The sequence below is a fragment of the Phoca vitulina genome, unplaced genomic scaffold, assembly GCF_004348235.1.
Source record: "Phoca vitulina isolate PV1807 unplaced genomic scaffold, GSC_HSeal_1.0 scaffold8, whole genome shotgun sequence".
Classification (NCBI taxonomy): Eukaryota; Metazoa; Chordata; class Mammalia; order Carnivora; family Phocidae; genus Phoca; species Phoca vitulina.
In genome coordinates this window covers 49136873-49158085 of record NW_022589711.1, presented here as the reverse complement: position 1 = coordinate 49158085, position 21213 = coordinate 49136873, and the positions used below count along the sequence as shown (strand labels likewise).

Sequence of the window (21213 nt, the reverse complement as noted above, 5' to 3'; positions counted from 1 at the left end):
CCTTGGTGGTGACAGGCCCGTGGCTTAGACCAGAGGTGACAAACTGGCAGCCCCCTAGTCACATGTGGCCTGTGGATGCGCTTTGGCCTACACCGCGTTTCTTTTTTAAATGTAAGTTGCCAACACTTAAAAAATTGGGAAATCCTAATTACTAGCTTAAACATCTGAGCATCTGGCAAGCCTGGGTTACACGCATAGCCACACGGACGGCAGCTAGCGGGGGGGAGAGGAAGCCTCGTGCTTCATTCCCAAGTCCCCCCCCCCCCCCCCGTCCCCCCCCCGGTGTCAGACGCCTGCATGCCTAGCCCTGATAGGTACTGACTTCGCAACCTGTGCTTAGAGAAAGCCTCCCGCCGATGAGGCCTTGGGGAATTGTGTGTGTGGCACTTGGGTTGGCTTGACCTGTCATCAGTCCTGGGGTCGAATAGAACCACCTGCCGCTTGAGCAGCCCCAGTGGGTCTCCAGAGACCCCGTCCTGCAGTTGTTAGTTGTTAGTAAGCCCCAGGCTTTGGCAAGGCCTGGGCCCTGGTCCTCCGACTGGAGGCAGGGTGGGAAGGAGGTGGTTGATCAGCAACTCTCTCCTCCCCAGGACAAAGGAGACGCTGGAGTCAAGGAGCTGGACAGCTTGAAGAGTGATCGACTGAGAACTGTCCAGCTCAATGTCTGCAAAAGTGAGGAGGTGGAGAAAGTGGTGGAGACCGTCCGCTCGAGCCTGGAGGACCCTGAGAAAGGTAGGGGGCCCGTTGGGGCAGCAGGGTTAGTGCACCAGCCATTCCGAGGGCACCTTTCCTAAACACTATCCCCCATTTGCCGGTATCCTGTCAAAAGGCCGCTTTCCCTGTTGTTGAAGCTCTTCTTGCACAGCGGGAGGAAGTGCGTTAAATTAAACACACGCATGCAATAAGGCAATGTGAAATAAAGCCAGAGGTGCTTTCAAAATCTCTAGGGGTGGTGAATAGATGAGCACGGGCGCAGGTCAGTTCAGACAATGCTCATCGAATGCCCACTCCGGGCCAAGTGTTGGGGACACGGAGATGGCCAAGACACAGTCCTTGTTCCCAGAGACCTCACGGTTCACTGGGGGGCTAACCCAGATGATCTCCACACCCCCCTCAGGAAGCAGCACACGACAGAGGGACACAGCCCAGCCCTGGGTGGGGTGGGGAGCCCGTTAGTGAGAGCAGATCATGGCAGGGTGCAGGAAGGCCATTCCAGGAGTGGGGGAGAGAAGGAACAATGGTGGGAAGCACACAGGGTATGCTGGGGGACAAGTCCGTGGTCAACTCTGGTGGAGGTGGTGGGGGTTGAGGGGTTGAGGAGGGAGGTCAGGCAGAGCCTGGGGTCCATGGCCGCTCTCCTGAGGGCACCAGGAGCCATGGTAGATTTCCCAAGGGGAATGACCTGTCAGTCTGGGGACTGGGGCAGCAGTGTGGAAGGTGGATTTAGAGGGAGAGCATGAGTGCAGGAGTACCCCTGAACAAGGGCAGCAGGTGTTGGGGATGAGGAGAGATCAGATCCGGGAAGACACGGCTGGCTGGACTTGGTGATGCATGCATGCGGGGGATGAGGGAGGGGCATGAGGCCTCTCCTTACACATGGTGCCCCCCTACTGGAGGAGCAGGGTGAGGGATGCGGAGTGCCCATGGGATGCCCTGCGGGAATGTCTCGGTGGAGACCAGACGTCCAGGGCTGGAGGTGAGGCTAGAGTGGGGAAGATGCAAGGTGGGCCTCCTGGGAACGTGAGCAATCAGGGGCTGGAGAAGGGGAGAGGCAGTTGGCAGAGAGGTTGGGTACTGTGCCCCCAGAAGCCGAAGGAACAGAAAGTTTGAGGGCCAGTAGCCCACAGGGTCACATGCTGCAGAAAGTTCCGGTAACATAAGGACTTGGGTGTTCTCCCAGTTCAGCCCATGGAGGGACCTTGGTGGGAGGGGCTCTGTTCAACAGAGGGGAGGAGACCCCATTCAGGGAGCACACAGCCATGGTGCATTCTGGGCTACTTGCTTCCTCTCAGACGTTTACCTTTGAGCTTCCCGGCAGACCAGGCAGAGAGGGTTCTCTCCTCCCCACAGATGGACGGGGCAGCTCTCCTGAGTGGTGACTTCAGGCACTAGTAGGGAGGGGGGAGGAGAGGGCACCACCGCGCCGGTGCTGGGCTCTGTTGAGCATTTAGGAGCCAGGCAGAGAGGCTGCCATCTCCCAGCGGCTGCCTCAGAGCTCCTGTGCCGAGAAGCTGTTGCTCGGGCTGCCAGCCTGTCACTGACGTCCCCTTGTCAGCCCAGGGCCGCCCCCACCTCCAAAGCCGGCCATTCCCAGGTTGCTCTGCTCTCGGAGGAGAGGCCTGTGAGTTCCCTCACTCACTGGACATCTGTTTCGCAGGGCCAGGGCTCCCGTCCCATTACGGAAAGGCATGATGGGTCCCATGGGGTGCTTCCCAGCCCAGGAGGTACAGCCTGCCTCGGCCCTCCCGCCCGCCTTCAGCAACCAGGAGGCAGGCAAACAGCCGCAGTCGGTGCCATAAAGCCCCCTCGTGGCAGCCTGAGGGTCTGTGGTGATTTAAAATGCCCATGGAAGGAAACCGCCGCTGTAGACCCAAGCACAGAGTGGGGCTGCACCAGAGCTGGGGGCTGCTCAGGACCCTGGTCCCGGTCCCCTGCCGCCAGGACAGAACCACCCCCATTCCCTGTATTGGTCCGGTCAGTTCGCTTGAGTGGAACCACAAGGGGGAGGCGCTCACCCCCCTGCCCTGGGACTGAGCTCAAACCCTACTCCCACCCCGATGCATAAACTTTTTCCTGCTGCCTTTTTCCACATGACACATTCCAGCGAGGGTTGATAAACCACAGCATGACCTTATTTACCCAATGCTGCATTTTCTGGAAAAAGATTTGAAGATTTTTTTTAGGTCTGAAAAAGATGAGAAATCTGTCAGACATGTGGTTGTCCAGGTCTCTCTCTCCCCACTTCCCCCTCCACCTCTCTTTCTTCCCTGTGGCCTGCACCCCTGCCCCACCAAGGGCTGTCGTTTTCCCCCCCATAGAGCGGCTGCCATTCTCCCCTTCTCTGGCAATGCTGTCTTTGAACTCCAGGTGGCGCCCTTCTAGAGCTTTCCGACCAGCTTGGGGTCCCTAAGCGGGTGGCCACTTCTGGCTCACTCTACCCAGGCAGGATCCTTCCAGGAGACAAGTGGAGTGTGCGTTTTGATGGCGAGTTTGGTGCCTTTCATCCTGGCTCCGTGGAACAGGGGAGCCAGCCTCGGGGGGTGAGATGAAGGGGATTGTCTGATTAGAGCAGGTGAGCCATCCGCCACCAGCCCCTGCACTCGCCAGCAGAGCTCCGAGGGGCTGGATGGACATCTGGACACTGCCTACCCGCACCCCAGCGAAAGGCTGAGTGAGCCAAGCGGCAGGCCTGATCTTGAAACCACCACTTAACCTCCCAGTCCGGAGATATTTATTGAGTACCTGCTGTATGCCTGGGAGTGTGCTGAGCACCAGTGAAGGTATGACCTGGCAGGAGGAGTTTGTGGTTGGACACCAGCCAGATGTAAGTCGGTGGCTTCATGGCAGGACCTCTTCAGAACGGTTACAGCACCGGGGACATTGTGCCATGGAGAAGGAAGACCCTGCCTTACATCTGGGACACCCTCAGTCTGCGAGTGAGAAGATTGCACTTACCGTGGGCTTCACCCTCTTACTAGAAGTGTGACCTTGGGCTTGTACCTTCCCCTGTGTGGGCCTCAGCTTGCCTATCTGTGAAGTGGGAAAAGTGCCCTGCTCACACATCCGGTGCTCACACCTAGATCTGACCGCTGCAGGAACATGGGCAGAATATCAGCAAAAGCTGTCCTCAGGCTGAGGGATGGGGAGCTGAGCAGAGCCGGGAGAAGCCACGAGGCAGAGGAGTGGCCGGCTGGTCAGGCTTCCAGAGGGCAGAACAAGAAGCATGGCAAAGGAGGCCTCACGTACCCCTGCGGAGGGAATTGTCGGAGCAGGAAGTGACCGACAGAGGAGGAGAGTCTGGCTGAGGGGCCGGCCAGGATGGAGGTGGAGGACAGAGGCTGTGACAGGGAGACCTGGGAGAAGTTCTCCAGTGATACAGGATGGAGATGACAAGGACCCACCCTAATATGGTGGCAAGAGGAAAGAAGATACGGATTTTATGACACGGCAGAGGAAGCCAGCAACAGCACAGGGCCGAGCACGATGGCTGTGTCTTCACACAGACCTGGGTCCAAATTCCATCCTGTCCCCCTGTTAGCTGAGTGACATTGAGCAAGGTGCTTAACCTCCTGGAGCCTCAGCTGTGTCCTCCAGACCTGGGACAACTTAGCATCTGAATGAATGCACGCAGAGTGCTGAGCCCAGGGCCTGGCCACTGTCCTTTTGATCTTGACCAGTAGTATTAACAGTTCTCATCAGATGGGGGAGAAGCGAGAGTGTCCAGGGGTCTGTTAGCGAAGAGGAAAGTGAGGCGTGGGCTGGGGCTGCTGGAACGCACCGTGCTGGTATGTGGGAGGGCGACCTTGGGGCACTGAGGTGAAAGTGACCGTCAGGAGGAGACTGCAGTCGGAGAGAGCCATGAGTCCGAGGGGTACACGGGAACCCTTGACGTCCGGATGCGCCGGGGCTGTTGCAGGGAAACAGCCGTCCCTCAGACCAGCAGGAATGTTCACTGTGAGTTTATTTGGAAGTTGGCTGAGGACTCCAGAGAGCTCCTAGGTCCACAAACTATTACTCCTTATCAAGTCAGCAGGCCTATAATCCAGGAACAGTGTGCTTTCACAGGTCAAGTTCAGTTACACTCTTTTGGATATCAGTGTCAGATGTAATTAGTTTTTAGTTGGAAAAAAAAACACAACTGTGTATTTGAAGGTGTGATACGGTCTCGTGTGAATCAAACACAAAGCAGCTGGAAATTTCCATGAACATAAAGAAGACGAGCCTGCCTAGGCATTGAGTGTAATTTGGGAGAAGGTGGTCTAGGATAGGACATTGGCGGATGCCTGTATTTAGGGGGCAGGCAGAAGAAGGGTGGTGGGGGGGGATGGAAGAGATGCTTGGATATCATTAATGCCAAAGAAGGAATGAGTGTCAAGAACCATGAGTAGTGCTCATACCGGGGAGGAGTGAAGATGGGAGGGAGGGATGATGGGGCATCCTTAGGATGCCGCACTCCAGACACTGTGGGACAGCAACAGGGCTGGAACCCAGAATGGCAGGGAAATGGGGTCTGGAGGGTGTGGCTTGTGTTCTCAGAAGCCTGGTGGTGGAGGGAAGGAGAACAGACGGTGGTGTGAGGATGTAACATGGTAAAGAGGAGGTTCTTTAGGATCTTGAGACATGGTATTTGTAGACATTCATTCATCTGACAAACATTTATTGAGCATCTAATGTGTACAATGTTGGAGGGAGGGAGCCAGGGGTAAGAAAAGGGTTGAAGTTGCATAAAAAAGGAACAGGGAGTGATGGCTTATGGTTTGGAAGGTGGAGGGTGAAGTGTCAGCCTTGGCAGGTGGTGGGAGGCCTCCTGCTCTTCCTGGGAAGAAGAGAGGAGTGAAGACCCCCGGGGAGGTCTGCAGGGCGGGGGCTGTGGTGGCCACGTCACCACGAGGTCACTGGTGAGACCCGAGGGCCTGCGGCTTCAGCTCAGCCGCCGTGGGGAGTGAGAGTGAGAGCTTCATGAGCACTTTGTTAACCAGCAATTTCCTTCCCTAATAAATGTCCTTAATTCTCCATAATTGAAGGAGAAGGCACCAGAGGTCAGTTGAAGCTTTAATTTGGGTAACATGGAAGGAAAGCAGCTAGAGACCAATTACTCTGTCATTTACACAAACTCATTTCCATGATTAACTTGGAAAGCGAAGCGGGGCCAGGGTTCCCACAGGCAGGAGGATAGCTCTGCCCTGAGGCTGCAGCCCATGCAGTCCTCACACCCCACAGATGGAACTCAGAGGCCCTGCAAAGCAAGGTGGCCTCCTCGGGGCCTCCTTCCCTCATTCAGCTCTGCCTCTGACCTGCTGGGCATGCTGAAACCATCCTCCTCCTCAGGGCCTCTACTTCCCTGGCTGTAAAAGTAGTCGTGAGAGCTCCGAGGATCCTTCTAGCACCAGTGTTCCCTGAGTCTACAGAAGCCAGCTGTCCTCTAGCTGGTCTTACAGGAAACAGTCCACCCAAGTGTACTCAGTGTACGCTTGTTCCAACTCTGTACCCCACCTGGGACCACACAAGGCTGAGGGGTGTTCTCGACCTGCAGAGACCAGGTGTATACACATGGGCTGTGGGGCTCACCAGTGATAACCGCAAACAGTGCATGCTTCAGAGAGGGGAAGATCCGAGAATGGAGTCATGGTCAGGAGGGTCTCAGGATGGATCAGGACTGGGGCTCGACCTGAGGTCAAGTCTTAGCTGAGCCTCTAACTGCTGTGAGACCTTGGACACTGGGTCCCCTCCCTGGTCCTCCAGAGAAGACTTGGCCTGGAAGACTCCTGAGGTTCTCCTGGCTTCTGGCTAGAGGTCAAAGGCAAGCGAAGGTGCGGAGGCAGAAATGAATACACAGTGCAGGGTGAGGGGAGGTGACTGCACGGAGCCAGTGGAACTGAGTGAGCCGAGGTGGGACTCCGGGCTGCGGACACCTGGCAGGGCTGGGTCATGGTGGGCCCAGAGAGTCCATGCAGGGAGAAGTGAGATAGTAATTGGACGTTTTAGACTTAAGGGAGGGTCACAGCCAGCACCGTAGGCCTCTCTGTCTCCTGTTATTTTTGGTGATTCTAGAAAGTGTCCTGAGAGCCTTGGACAAGAAGTAGCAAGTTTTGGGGAAAAGGGACAAAGCGAAGAGGGGCATGGGCTGCAGGCTGATGGTGTCTGAGGCCAAGCGTGCGTGGTGACCGTGGTTCTGTCCCATCCTGTCCAGGCCTGTGGGGCCTCGTTAACAATGCGGGCATCTCAACCTTCGGAGAAGTAGAGTTCACCAGCATGGAGACCTACAAGGAAGTGGCGGAAGTGAACCTTTGGGGCACAGTGAGGATGACAAAATCCTTTCTCCCCCTCATCCGAAGGGCCAAAGGTGAGTTGGAAAGGGATTTCCTCCTGTCCCACCTTTTCATCTTTGCTTAGAATGGACAGAGGTCTCAGCAGAGCCAACCTCCGTACCCCAGTGAGGCTGAGCACAGGACTCTCGGGGGCTGTGCAGGGCTTGTGGATGGTGGCAAGTGGAAGTGCCTTGGCCGGCCAGATGGAAAGGGATGGGTGGTTTTCAGAAAGGAGGGCAGCTGAGAGGTCAGCCGCCTCAAAGGCTAAAAGATTACAGCAGTCATCCCACTCTGGGGACCTAAGCTAGAGAAATAACCACCCTGTGCACAGAGCTGTGTGTATATACATCAGCTATCGAGAGAGGCATGGTTAAGTCAGTTTTGGTATATCCATTCTATGGGTTACTATGCCACAGTTAAAAAATAAGACAGTTGTGGTAAAGTGTAAAATATAGAAATAATAATAATCAAGATTAGAAATTTAGAGAACAGACAAAACTCTCAAACCATGTTAGGTAGCCAAAGAAGTCACTGATTTAGATGTTCTCCCTAGATAGCAAACAATGATGGCAAAAGGAGATGATCCATACGATCTATCCCAAAGTTTCAGCAATGATAGAATGAACCCAGAGAGCAGCTGTAGGATTTTAGAAGAAAACCCCAACCCTTCAGTGACTTCCAACTTAGAGGTTTCTGAAAGGTGTCTCCCTGTGGCGCCCAGGATGGGGCCGTGCCTTCACTTCCTGAGGGCGCTCCCAGGGCAAGCAGGTCCCAGGTCCGCTTGGGCTTACTTGGAAGGGCTCCACCTCCATCCCACTACCTGAAGCCGGGCCTGTGGAAAGCCTCTTGAGGTCACCACTCTCTTCCAGTGCCTGAGACTGTCCACATGTTCTAGCCCTGAAATCAGGTTCAGAACCCTGGCTCGGCTGGCTGGCAGCTAGAGCCCTAGTGGGTCCTAGCAGTTTGCCCATTATGCTGTGCCCTCCTGGTATGCAGGCCTGCTCATTTCTCTTCCCCTGTCCTGCCTGGCACAGTCAGGGAAAATCTGGCCATGTGGGCCTGAGCTGGCCTCGATTATGAATTAGAAGGCCCCCTGACCCTGGGTAGTTCAGGCATCGAAACAGGTGTCAGGGCCAGGAGGCCAGGTTCCAGCCAGGCCTCTGGAAGCCTGCCAGGCCCCAGGCCCTCTGCCTGACCAGTCAGTGCCTCCTGAGCAGGGGTTTGCTGTCTTCCTTTGTAGGCCGCGTTGTCAACATCAGCAGCATGCTGGGCCGCATGGCCAACCCGGCCCGCTCCCCGTACTGCATCACCAAGTTCGGGGTGGAGGCCTTCTCTGACTGCCTGCGCTACGAGATGCACCCGCTGGGCGTCAAGGTCAGCGTGGTGGAACCTGGCAACTTCATCGCCGCCACCAGCCTCTACAGCCCTGAGCGCATCCAGGCCATCGCCAATAAGATGTGGGACGAGCTGCCTGAGGTGGTGCGCCAGGACTACGGCAGGAAGTACTTCGACGAGAAGATCGCCAAGATGGAGACCTACTGTAACAGTGGCTCCACGGACACGTCCCCTGTCATCAGTGCTGTCACCCACGCTCTGACCTCTGCCAGCCCCTACACTCGCTACCACCCCATGGACTACTACTGGTGGCTTCGAATGCAGGTCATGACCCACTTGCCCGCAGCAGTGTCCGACAGGATCTACATACACTGAAGACGTTCCCACTGGCCTCTGTTGGGAGCCCCGGGGGGAGGGAAGAGAGAGGGGCGCAGGGAGGGAGGGTCTTGTGTAGTCGCCTCTCGAGTACCACCTCGTGCATTACCCACAGTCCCAGGAGAACCTACCACCAGTTGTAGCATTAACCAGAGGGGATAGCCCAGCCCTACTTGTGTGCACGGCGAGTGGTTTGGGCCTTCTCGGTCGGCGTGCGGAGTGGTGGGCAGGCTCCCTACACCTCAGGGCAAACATGGTACATCCATCTTTCTCAAGTTGATTTCATATAAAGAGTTTGGGAAGGCACGTTTATATTAAACACAGATTTATTATGAAATACAGTATGAATCCTTTACGTTTTAAAGCCAAACAACTGTTCAAAAATTTATCTCATTTGATCCTTAAACCAGCCTCATGTGTGACAAGGACAGATATTTTTTTTCTTTTGTACATGAAGAACGTGTGACCCAAAGAGGATACACGAGTAACCGTTTGTTGTTGATACGTGGCCCAGGTTATGTGTTTCTGCCACCGCTGTAGAAATGCTTCACGGTGTGTGTCCCAGGGCTGCTCTGGATCCAGTTATCTGAGGATCCTGTGATGAGCTCTGTACCCTCACCTGAGCCAGACACACCGCGTGCCCACTGTGCACCCCTCCACATGTCCATGGTGCCTGTGTGTGTGGCCCAGAGCCAGCAATACCAAGGGGTGGGGACATTCTGGAAATATCCATTTGCGATTTCTGCAACCTCTCTTAGGACTTGTGTAGAGGTGCTTGTTGGCTAAGAGGTCGATTTGCTTCTGGTATGAGTCTGCTTGGTTTTGCCTGGGGTGGGACCATGTTGATGCTGCGTCCTTGGCAGGAGCCATGGCACAGGCTGCAGCTGGGGTAGGTCCAGGTTGCCTGCCTGTCTCATGTGGTACACACACACACACACACACACACACACAGTCAGGGGGGCCTTTACTGTATGCTTGCTTGCCTGCTGTGGCCTTATTTTTAATTAAAAAGCCAGGTCACTGGTAGGTAGAGTCGTGTTATCCCTTCTTGGGTTTGGGTTTGAATGCTGCTCTCCCTGCAATTGTCCAGAGCCTGGCTGTTTGGACCCAAACCAGGCACCACTCCCGCCCCCAGGTGGCTGCAGGCGGCCCTGCGCGCCAGCCCCGCAAACCAAACTGGCACTTCCGCCTGTCCCGGGAAGGGGCAGGCCTGTCGCTAGAGGGCGCTCTGCCTCTGCTGCGGCCCGAGCGGCCTCTGCTCCCGACTCGGTTGCTTCCACCCAAGCCTGAGGTCTCAGAGGGTTCCTGATCCCCACCTTCCAGTCCGGGCACAAAGAGCAAGACCCCTTTAGAAACAGCATCCCTGCTCTGCAAGTAGCTGCCTGGCATAAACGTGGAGCCTGGCTCCCGGAGAAGGCAGAAGAAGAGCTGGGCAGCCAGGCCCGGCCTCCGGGCTCAGGCCTTGCCAAGGAACAGGGGGCCTCACAAGGAGGAAATTCAGCCTGCCTTACGGGCTTTGGTCCCCTCTGTCTTCAATCAGGGGCGCCCTGCCCGGCCACCTGTCTGCAAGGTGAGGCCAGGAGGGCCTGTGGGGACGACGGGATGGGCCGGCAGGGCTGAAGCCCGATGTGGCCATCGTGTTCACATTACAGCCACATCCTTTTGAATCACAGAGCTGACCTTTCAGAGTCGCGTTTCCACAGCTTGGGAGATTTTGTTTCCATGCTCGATTTTTTGAGAGAGGGACGGATGCAACACTTGGAGTTACACGTGTGTGTGGACATCCGGGAACTAGAGGGAAGGGGGGGCAAGCTCCTCAGCACTGGACAAGCCACATCTTCCTCTGCGGGGGTCTCTGGGAGTAGGACAGGACTGCTAGGCTGGCCCGCAGGCCGCCCTGAGTTTTATTTTTACCCCAGTGACTGCAAAGCCCAGAGCACCTCCTTTCCAGATAATCTCGATGCTAATTAAATGACCAAATTCACTCTGGTGGCCTAGAGCCTACATGGGTGCAGGTCTAGTTCTGATCCTTCCAAGGGACGTGGAAGTAGGCAGAACAGAGGTGGTTGTTCCCATTTTACAGATGACATAACTCAGACCCAAAGAGGGAAAGTGACTCACCCAGTGTCACAGTGGATCTGTGACAAAAGTCTGAGCGGTGCTGTTCACTATCACCTCACCCCAACAGCCCGGGGAACTAACCTGGCACCCAGACCCTCCCTGCTTGCCTGTCAGCAGAGAGCTGCCCCTTCTTGGGGTGGGGATGGGGGGGGTGAGGGGAGAGAGGGGGCTCCCGTTCTGCGGGGTACAGATGGCATCCACAGCTGCCACCTTGGGTTGGAGCATGATCTCTAGGGTACTGTCCTTGGTGGCTGGAGGCTGGGTGAGAGCTCTCTGCAAGATGCTTCTGACAGGGGGCGCTTACCATGCCACCTGGGGCCAAGAGGCTTGCGAGCAGGTGCGAGGCCAGCCTGGCCCTGCCTGCCCCAGGCTCCTGGGGCCGTGTGTCGGCTACCCGTGGCAGGGGGTCTGCCAGACTCCCCACTTGTGAGGCCTCTTCGCTTCCTGTATCTCACACAGGGCCTGGCTCTGCAAAGCTCTGCGCAGCTCATCTGCTGCAGGTGCAGACATGAGCAGGCAGAGGCTCCCTCCGCTTGGGTGGCACCAGGCTCAGCCTGCCAGATGACAAGAGGCACATCTGTGCGGTGCTGGCTGCCTTACACAGCCAGTTCGCTGCCTCTCCCCGGCGTCCCGCAGCGGCCCTGGGAGGGAGGCGGTGGGGGGAGGGTTACTATCTCCTTTTACACATAAGGAAACCAACTACCCCAAGTCTCTTGCCAAGGGAGGGATAGAACTGGGTGGCCAAGCCAGCTCTAACCTCCAGCCCGGAGCTAGCGATGCATGAAAAGCAGGGCAGATGGCACCAGGATCTAAAATAAGGAGGGGAAAAAATACCTCAATTATGTAACAGTGAGAAAAATCTGTAAGCATATACACAGTAACAAGCACAGAGTGAGCCATCCATCCCCTCCCTCCCGGCCCCCTGTGGGAGAGGGGGTGCTGGGGGAGCCCGTTCGTGTCCCAACAGGAGGAAATGTGCCTTCCCGGGGCCAACACTGCCCCCCATCAGGGGCCTTTCTGAGGGCAGGCTCTAGGAACACCGAGACCCAACCTTGGGCAGAGACAGAGTCTAACTGCTCCCAAAGTGCTTGAGGGCTATAGGAGCACAAGGCTGGAGGGTCCTCAGATAAGGCTGTGGAACAAGGAGAGCTGTGGGGCCTGGTGCTCTGCTGGAGACCAAACAGGCAAGCCCAGAGCATCATAAGGCCCTCCTGGTATGTGCGTGCGCTAAGGCAGCTGGTCTGTGAGTGGCCCTTCAGACATACTGGGTGAGCCCTTGCGGGGCTAGGGACCAGTGACCAGGGCTTGGACTAAGACCAGGAGAGGCTGCTAGGACCCCCAGAACCTCAGAGAGGGAAAGGGGATCCAACCACCACCAAGCCTGACTCCCAGCCTCCGGGGAGCTGGCCAAGCCTTGAAGCCCTCCAGCGACAAGGAGCTCATTACTTCCTGAGACAGCATGTCCTTGGTTAGGGAGAATTGATCCAAAGACTGAGCTGAAATCTACCACCTGGAACCTAACTCCTTTGGCACTTGGCTCTGACCCAGAACTGCACAGAACATCAGGTATTTGAAAATGGCCAGATCAGGTGCAAGAGCCCAGGTCCCTCACTTGACAAGGTTTCCATACTCCTCACTGTCTGCCCAGGGGCTTTCAGCTGTGGTTATCCCATCTTTCATTCTTAATGACACACACCAGGCTGAATGACCACCTGCGTGCCCTCCAGCGGCAAGAACTTGGAGACAGGTTTTAATACCTTCGGGGAAATGCTGACAACTCTCACACATGGGCTCCCTCACTACTAAGTGCACTCATGACTCGTCTTTCATCTGCTCCTCACAAACAGCTTTGAGTTAGGCGGGACCACTACTGCCATTTTACAGATAAAGAAACTGAGCCTCGGGGTGGTGAAGTGATTCGCCCAAGATCACAGGGCCAGGAAGTGGGAGAGCCTGGCTTCCAGCCTTGGGGCCCCTTCCTTTACTCCTAGGCTGCCTCAGTCTCCCCATCAGGGCCCCTGAGCTGGGCTGGAGCCCACTCAGAGGCCGGCCATGTGGCCTGTGAGGGAGTGATGAGGGGAGCGCTGAACTCAACTTTCTCCTAGCCCACAGCTTTACAGAGAGCAGCGTGGAGGGGAGGCTGGGCCTTGCGTCTCCCTGGAGCTGTGGCTGTTGTGTCTGTGGGCTCGGCCAGTGGCCTGGGCCCTGGGGGGAAGGCCTGAGGGTTGGAGACAGCAGGGCCAGGCGGCGTTCCCGGGACCGTGGTGAGGACCGTCCTGCCTCAGCACCGAGGGACATGTGTTAGAGGAGAGAGAGAGTGAATGGGGACCCACCTCAGGGCATCTTGGGGCCCAGAAACACCTTGTTCTGCTCTTTCAGACTTAATTACTCCGTAAAATGTGAGGCTGCTCCCACTTATCAAGTTACAGATGAGCTTAATTCCAGCGCACTGAGTAACCACACCAGGCTCCTTCGGAAATAGCAGTGGGTGGGCTGCCCCTCTCAGCGTCCGCTGCAGCCACCCCAGTTTCCGGAGGAGCTGCTCGTTGTTCTCAGGGCCTCAGTGTGGCTCAACTCTGCTCCCCGACAATGGCAGTGGGCTTGGCGGACAGCTCTGGGCACCCTTCTCTGTGGGCCATCCAGCCTCCCGGTCCATTATTGGGTTGTTTACACTGCTGGGGCCTCTCTCCCTCCGACTTCTGTTGTGCTCTGGCCAGAGGTTTTGGTTCATCATATCTGACCAAAGGTCTACCAAGTGGCGTGGAATTTGCCATGAGAAACGAAGAAAGAGCGTGGCGCTGGATGGATGAGAACGCATGTGCTCTGTGAGGCTCTGCGGGCACCTTCGAGGAAATAGGGTGAAGAGCAGCAGGCCACGCCCGGGACACTAGTGATGTAATGAAGGGCAGCGAAAACTTCCCTGCTGCTGGCAGGATCGACAGACTGGTTCCATTGGAAGGAACTGGCGGAAGGCATGATGTGATTCCAGGGGCCTTTGGTGGGAATGGGGGAGCAATTGCTGGTTATCACCCAAATGCCCCTCGTGTTCCCATATTCAGAGGATCAGCCCCGTGGTCAGTGTCCCCTGTAATAATTGAGCCTCTTCTTTGTGCCAGGCCCTGTACTGGGCACACAGTGTCCAATGGCAGGCAGCCCACTGCCCTCCCAGAGCTCCCAGGCTAGCCCACGAAGCCTGAAACTGTAACCCAGGGTGACAGGTGCCATGATTTGGAGGAGGAACTGAAATGCTTTATTCTACCAGAAATGAATAAAAGTATAGCCATTTTCAATCCACACACAACCTAATTTGGCTTCTTCCTTGCACGACTTTGGAGCCCCAGGCAACAGCAGATGGGGGGTGGGCATGAAAGGACAGGGATCCTTCCCTACTTGGGGAGTCCCCAACTTTCTCAAAGGAAACATAAAAGTGAATGTCCCTGGAAAAGCATGGCTGGGCCTTGTCCAAATGCCAAAAACATAAGGTAGCCAAGCCAACAGTGCTGGAACCACTTGGAGAATGGCCAGGCAGGGGGCTTGGACACACAGGGCTGGGCACATGATCTGGAGGCTGAAGACCGAACCGGATCAGATGCTCAGGCTGAGCACAGACATGGAAGAGGGGACACCACCTGGAGGAATGTGACAAATTGGAGTTTTCAGCCTTGAGTGTTTATCTTCTGTGAAGCTAAGTGTACAACAAAATACAATAGGACACTAGAGAGATGCTCTTGGGAAAGCAAAGAGAGAAGGAGCAAATCTGGCGGTCCTGGAGCTGGCAACCCCTGGGGAAGGGAGCCTGCTGGTGGTGTCCCATTGGAGATGGGAGGACCTCGGAGACCCTACAGTCAGAGGATGGGAAAGAAAAGGCCTTGTTGGAAATTTCATTCTGGGCAAGGTTGGGTAGAAAGAACACAAGTTTTGGAGCCAGACAGACCTGACTTTGAATCCTGTTCTGCAACCATCCAATTGTACAATGTTGTCAAGTAATCTAGCCTCTCCCAGCTTCGGGCTCTTTCTGTCTTACATGGGGTGATAGTGGGTCTCCTGCAGGGCTGTTACATGGATGGGGTGAGTGTGGAACCTCCGCAGCCCAGCGCCTGGCACCGGGGGAGAGACTCAGGAGGCACGCCAGTTAGCGTAGCCGGGGCCTAAATAACCTTCTCCCATCCCCACCCACCCCACCTTGGCCTTTCTGAGAAATGCATAGGCCTTCGTCCATGGGTGTTTCAGGGCCAGAGACAGAAATCGGGAAACACTCAAGGCTGAACCACAGCGACCAGAGCCCACCTTCCTGCTCACCCTGCTCCTTCCGGGGGCCTGGGGCAAAGGAGGAAACTTCCTCCTCTCAATACCCCCTTCTGATTGCTAAACACAGAACAAACTCAACAGCCCTATATCAATCACCTCCTTGCCAGAAATCCCTGAAGGGGATGCTAGGTGGATTAAGGAATTATTGGCCAGAAGGGCTTCTGCCCGAAAGTACAGGCAACAAGTGCATCCCAGGCAGAGAAGGGGGTATTTTCTGAAGCACCAACTCTTGCAACTGCCCGGGGGGGATCATCCCAATCTTTCGGTTTAGGGGAGGAGGACGGTGCAGTTCCTCCTGCCCCCAACTGCCTGGGTTTGGGCTCTTCCTGTTGCCTCTCAGTTACGCCTTAGCCAGGCCTGGCTTCCTTCCCGTCTTTTCTTTCTCGGCATCCAAGTTCTGAGGGTTAAGTGCTATCTAGAATCAGGCTGCAAGGGATCTGTGGTAAGATTTCATTCCTAGCCTGGAGGTGCTCCCAGCTATTGGGGGGCAGGTGGGCTGTGCACCAATCTAGGGAAGCTGACCATCACTCAGGACAGCCCGTGCTACACTGGGTGTTCAACCATGTGTGGGAGCCCAGGAAAGGGACAGGGGACTTCTGACAGGGCAGGTTACAGGTGCTTCCTGAAAGAGGTTGTGTGAAGAGGATTCTGGCAGGATCAGGAGGCAGGGCACTTGGCTGGGCATTCACACCTAGGGGAGACGCGTGGGACGGGCCCACCTGCTTGCTATGCCACTTTGCCCCTCAGAACCTCTGCTTTGCTCAGTGTCCCCCCCTTAGCCAGGAGGGGGCAGTCAGCTGCCTCTCCTGGAGCCTTCCTGCCTTTCCAGTTGAGGCCAGGGAGGGTGTGGGAAGTCATTAAACAGGACAGGACTTTCTCTGACCCATGGCAGGAGGGCTAAGTTCCAGTTCCAGGTTCTCAGGGGCAGACTGAGCCACGGGGAGTGGCTGAGGAAAAGCAGCACGCTCCCATTCCTGCGTTTTAGTGCTTAGGAACCTGGCTCCCAGCTGCCTAGCTGGCCTGGACAAACTGAGAGGCTTGGAGCAGAGACTGTGATAAGTCTCTGATATCCATTCTCCCCTTCTATAGGAATATATCCATCAATGTTTAGCTGGGCACATGGCTGCCCATAATAAAGACTTCATTTCCTGAAGGGAGGGAAATCGGAGGGGGAGACGAACCATGAGAGACTATGGACTCTGAGAAACAAACTGAGGGTTTCAGAGGGGAGGGGGTGGGGGCATGGGTTAGCCTGGTGATGAGTATTAAAGAGGGTACGTACTGAATGGAGCACTGCGTGTTATACGCAAACAATGAATCATGGAACACTACATCAAAAGCTAATGATGTAATGTATGGTGACTAACATAACATAATAAAATTAAATTAAAAAAATAAAGACTTCATTTCCCAGCTTCCTTTGCAGTTAGAGGTGGTCATGTGACTATGTTCTGGCCAATGATAGTACAACAGCTTTCAGGAACCTTCCTTAAGAGATTGACTAATAGGCACTCTCTGGCTCCTTTATCCCTTCACTTGACTGTCTGGTGGGAACCTGGATGCTGCCATCTTGAATCATGAGGTTAAGGCCATGTGTGGTATTACAAGATAGTGTCTCAATCCCAGACACTGGGGAACCACTTTCCTCCCTTAGCCACCCATTTAGATTTTATGAGAGAAGAAATAAACTTCTATCTTTTCTGCATTACCACTATTTTGGGATTATTTCTTTGCAGGCAAACCAAATCTTAACTAATGTAGGTCCTTGATGGACAGAAGATAGGGAAGCTGTTGTGACACATGGGGGCAGGAAGCCACATTTGGTAATAGTGATGAGCACTTATTGAACACTTCCTAACTGCCAGGCCCTGGGTTAAGCACTTTATATGCATTATCCCATTTGATCCTCCCAGTGATACTATGAGGCAAGATTTATAATCCCAATTTTATAGATGATTAAACTGAAGCTTAGGTTTAAATACCTTGCCCAGTCAGTCAGAAAGTGACAGGATTCAGAACCAGACTCCCTTTAACTGCTCGGTGCAAGCACTGACTATTCCTCAGGCAATGATGAGGGTCCCTGCCAAGCTGATGGCAGCCTCCCTGACTTCATCTGGGCCACTGGGGCCTGTGGCTCAACTTAGATTGAGAGAGAGATTCATAAAGTTGTGACTGTGTTGAACTTGACCATAAATCATGCTGAGATCCTGGGCAGCCCAACTTTGGTGCTTAAGTCATGAGAGTGGAGGCCTCAGGAATGGGATTCATGCCTTATGAAAGAGGCTCTGGAGAGATCCCTAACCCCCTTCCAGCATGGAAGGACCCAGTAGTGAGAGGTGCCAGTTATGAACCAGGAAGAGGGCCCTTTTTTGGACTATGCTGGTGCTTTGATCTTGGACTTCCAGCCTCCAGAACCATGAGAATTACATTTCTGTTTTTTATCAGCTACCCAGTCTGTGCTATCTTGTTATAACAGCCCAAGCTGATGAAGACACCATCTCCTGTTGAATAGCTGAGCTAAGAGGGCTCAACCTCTCTTCCTCCACCTCTTCGTACTCTCTCCACCTTCCTTTCCCTCTCCTTCCTCCTCTCTTCTCTCTCTTTCTCTCCAAACTCCCTCCCCCAGCTCCATTTCCTGAGGTTCATGGAAGTTGTACCAGAGGGCCCCTTATACAGCATGGTCTCTTCCAGGTGGGCTTTTGTTTACCTGCTAATATTTCCAGGGAGCGTCAACCACAAAATGCCTAAGACATAAAGGACTCATCTAGACAGGAAACCTTGATACTACCCCCCACTCTACTACCAAGTTCCTTTGTCACCTGGGCAAGCCCCTCTCCTCTCTGGGCCTCACTCTCCTCATCTTAAAATAATAGTAACGATAACAAAAACAATCTTACCACTTTTTTTTTTTACTGTGACTCAGGCACAACATGTTCTAAGTGCATTTATATGCATTAATTCACTTAATCCACATAACAGCCCCACGAAGGAGGCATATTACTATTCTCATGTTACAGGTGAAGAACCTGGGACACAGAGGGTTTCCAGTTGCCCAAGGTCAGCACAACAAAGTGAAAATGTGAACAATCGACTTGAAAGAGGAACTCAGTAACAGTCTCTGGTTTAAATGACATCTCATGCAGTCAAGGAGAAAGTGGGGGTCTTGGGTAGAATGGGGGTGGGGCTAAACTCTCACCCCTTGGCCTCCCCTGCGCTCTAGAACAGTGTGAAAGCCACCAAACTCTCTAAGGGCTCTCCAGTTGGAACATCCTGAGAGTCTCTGGTGACGGGGGTCTCTGGGGTTTGGAAGGCCCTGAACAGAGCACGTGGGGCCCTGCCATCCCTGCTCGGCCTGGGACTAAGGGCTTGATCGGAACTTGCCTGGGAGTCCGTCCGCCTGCACGATGATGAACCCCCCCGCCCCCCACCAAATGGCCTATTTTCCGGGTGAGAACTGGGGGCCCCGGGCTTCTTGCTTGACCTCGGCTCCTTGCAGAAAGCAACTCCGCTTCAAACTACTCGCAGCACCTCCTCCCGGGAGCGGCGGAACGCAGGCAGCGACGTCCTTCGGACAGACTCTCGGCAGCCGCTCGTCCCGGACAGGCGCCGCTGTCCCCGCCCCCTCCCCGGCGTCGCGCCGGCCCCGGGGCGCATTCCTGCCACCCGGGGCGCCGCTCCCCCGCCGCGTCCTCAGCGCCACTCCCGGCACTCGGGACTCGGGACTCGCCGGGCGCCGAAGGCGGTGCGGCCCGCGGGCCAGCCGCCCGGCCGGGCTCCACGCGTGCCCCCCTGAAGCTTCGCAGTCGCGATCCTCCCCAGCTCCTGGCTGAGCAGCTGGGCCGCTGGGAGTCAGACACATCGGAGGCCGCGCCCTGCCCCCGCTCGGTTCATGACGGTGGGACCTGGGTCAAGTCTCGCCAACCTCTTAGCGACAGAGCCGTGAGCCTGGCCTTCAGTCCTTGTCGGCCCTTCCCTCCCCTGTGTGGAGTGCACCTCCCTTCAAGCCCCTTTGCCATATTAACACGGTGGGGTGATTTGCGCGTCTGACTCTGCTCACTCCCCACCCCCAGGCTGTCAGCTCCCCTTGGCAGGAAGCCAACCGCAAAGGCCCACCAAAAAGTCACTCTCCGGCTCATGGCTCATGCAAGTGCCCTGTGGACCGTTGGTAGGAGACACCAGGGGCCTTCCTGCAGGTGGGTCAGTCTCAGGCTGGCCCCTGGCAACGCCTGGCTGCCCGTGCTCCAGGGAACCATGGAGAAGGCTGAGCCAGGGCAGCTGGAAGGGATTTCCAGTTGTCCATTCTTGCCAGGCCTGCTTCTGCTTTATTTCAGCAAGGGGCTCAGGGCCTCAGAAACGTCCTGCCAAACATTCTTGTTTTCAGAGGAGATGGTGAGTCCCTCGCTTCCCAGCCAGATTTGTTTATTATAGCTGTGTCAATACATCCCCTCCTCCGTTTACAAGCCATACCCCCTTTATGAGCCTCCTTCCTCAGGCTGTGTAAATGGCCTTGGGATGAAGGAAACTTTCTGTTTCTCTTTGATGCCACACTGAGCTAGAGACACCTGCGCTGCGGGTTAGAGACCTGAGCTGAAGGTGGTTTTGAGACAGTTAGGGGCCATGGGACCAAGCCCCAAATGAAAAACATTGTGCACCTAGGGCACTTTCTGTTGGCTGTTATCTTTTTTTTTTTTAATAAGTAGGCTCCATACCCAGCGTGGAGCTGGCCACTTAGTCAACTGAGCCACCCAGGTGCCTTTGGCTGTTATCTTTAAACATTTAAACCACTAGTCTTAACAGAGCAGAACCAGGATGCGGCCAGGATATGGCCCGTATACAAGCCAGACTTAAACCAGAGGACCCCGGCTCCAAAAAACACCAATGAGCTGTGAGAGTTGCCTCCGATATCGACCAATCAGGACGCGGCTCTTCGAACCAATCAGGATGAGGCATTTTTTCCCCCTCCCTTTCCCTCATTAGTATATTGGACCCAAATGGGAACCTGAGCTGGAACTTTCTCTATATAAGCAGGGCCTCCCCGCTGTCCCGGTAGGGTAGCGTAATTGCTGTTTGTCGGTGTTGTATCTACCCATAGCTTGATCTGTAAACTAAGTAAACCCTTGCTAGTACCTTTGATTTTTGGGTCCAGCCCGTTATCTATTGTGAGCTCAAGAACCCGACTCCCGCACCAGTTTTTTAGGTTGGTTTGTTTTCCCCACTAGTTTGTTGTGTGCCGAGAACTTCATTTTCCACAGCTGCGCAATAAATCAGTGGTGCTTCCTCGAGTCTCAGCGATTCTTCAGAAGTAGCTGATGAGGGGTTTGCTTTAAGATCTTGTGAAGAAAGTATTCTGCTTTAAAAAAAGGGGTGGGGGGCTTGAAAACCACCGACCTAGATGACCTCATACCTGCGTCAAGGAATTGTCTGCTTAGGTTTCTGACTGGAGACTTCTCTTAGCCTTAATCACTGTGAGGTCCCTGGGTCTGGCATGTGATAGTGAATGCTTTGTGCTTGATAGTCATGCGATAGAAATTTCTTATTGGGGAATGAGGCACAAAAATGCCAAGTGAACTGGACGGCTGGTCATGTCTGTGCACTAAGTTGGACTGGCTCGTCAGACACAGCTATGCCAGTTTTCATGACCTGGGGCTGCTAGATGGGGCTTCTTAGGATGTAAAGTATTACTAACGTGAAGACGCACTTTGAGGATCAGGTAATGATTGTGATAATTTGGTTAAATGCACTATAAATATTGAGATGAGAAAAATGAGGGGATGAAGAGCATCATACAACAAAGGACTTGCTGACCCAGGGTAGCCCCAAGGAGAGACAGGAATTCAGTCCTTCTGCAGAGCTCTCCTGCTTCCTGGAGTTGCAGGTCATTTCTGTGCCCACCTCCTCTCCCTCCCTTTCCAGGCCTCTGTCTTTTCCTACAAGGTAACGACAACGAAGCCTTCCCACACTCTGCTCTCATTTGACACAGCAAACCTATAACGGAGGGAGGGACAGGAATTAGTTCCCCCATTTTACAGATGAGAAAACAGGGTCA

General features: G+C 54.7%; 1 protein-coding gene across 5 annotated transcripts in view; it reads left to right on the top strand.

The window, feature by feature from the left end:
- Positions 1-9664, top strand: part of BDH1 (3-hydroxybutyrate dehydrogenase 1) — a 44748-nt gene extending 35084 nt beyond the window's left edge. For all 5 annotated transcript variants that reach the window (XM_032406864.1, XM_032406859.1, XM_032406861.1 and 2 more), the window contains exons 5-7: positions 591-732; positions 6911-7063; positions 8269-9664. In XM_032406864.1, the coding sequence (XP_032262755.1) occupies positions 591-732; positions 6911-7063; positions 8269-8738 (765 nt within the window). In that variant the 3' untranslated portion in view covers positions 8739-9664. The remainder of the gene's footprint in view (positions 1-590; positions 733-6910; positions 7064-8268) is intronic.
- The last annotated feature ends 11549 nt before the right edge of the window (positions 9665-21213 follow it).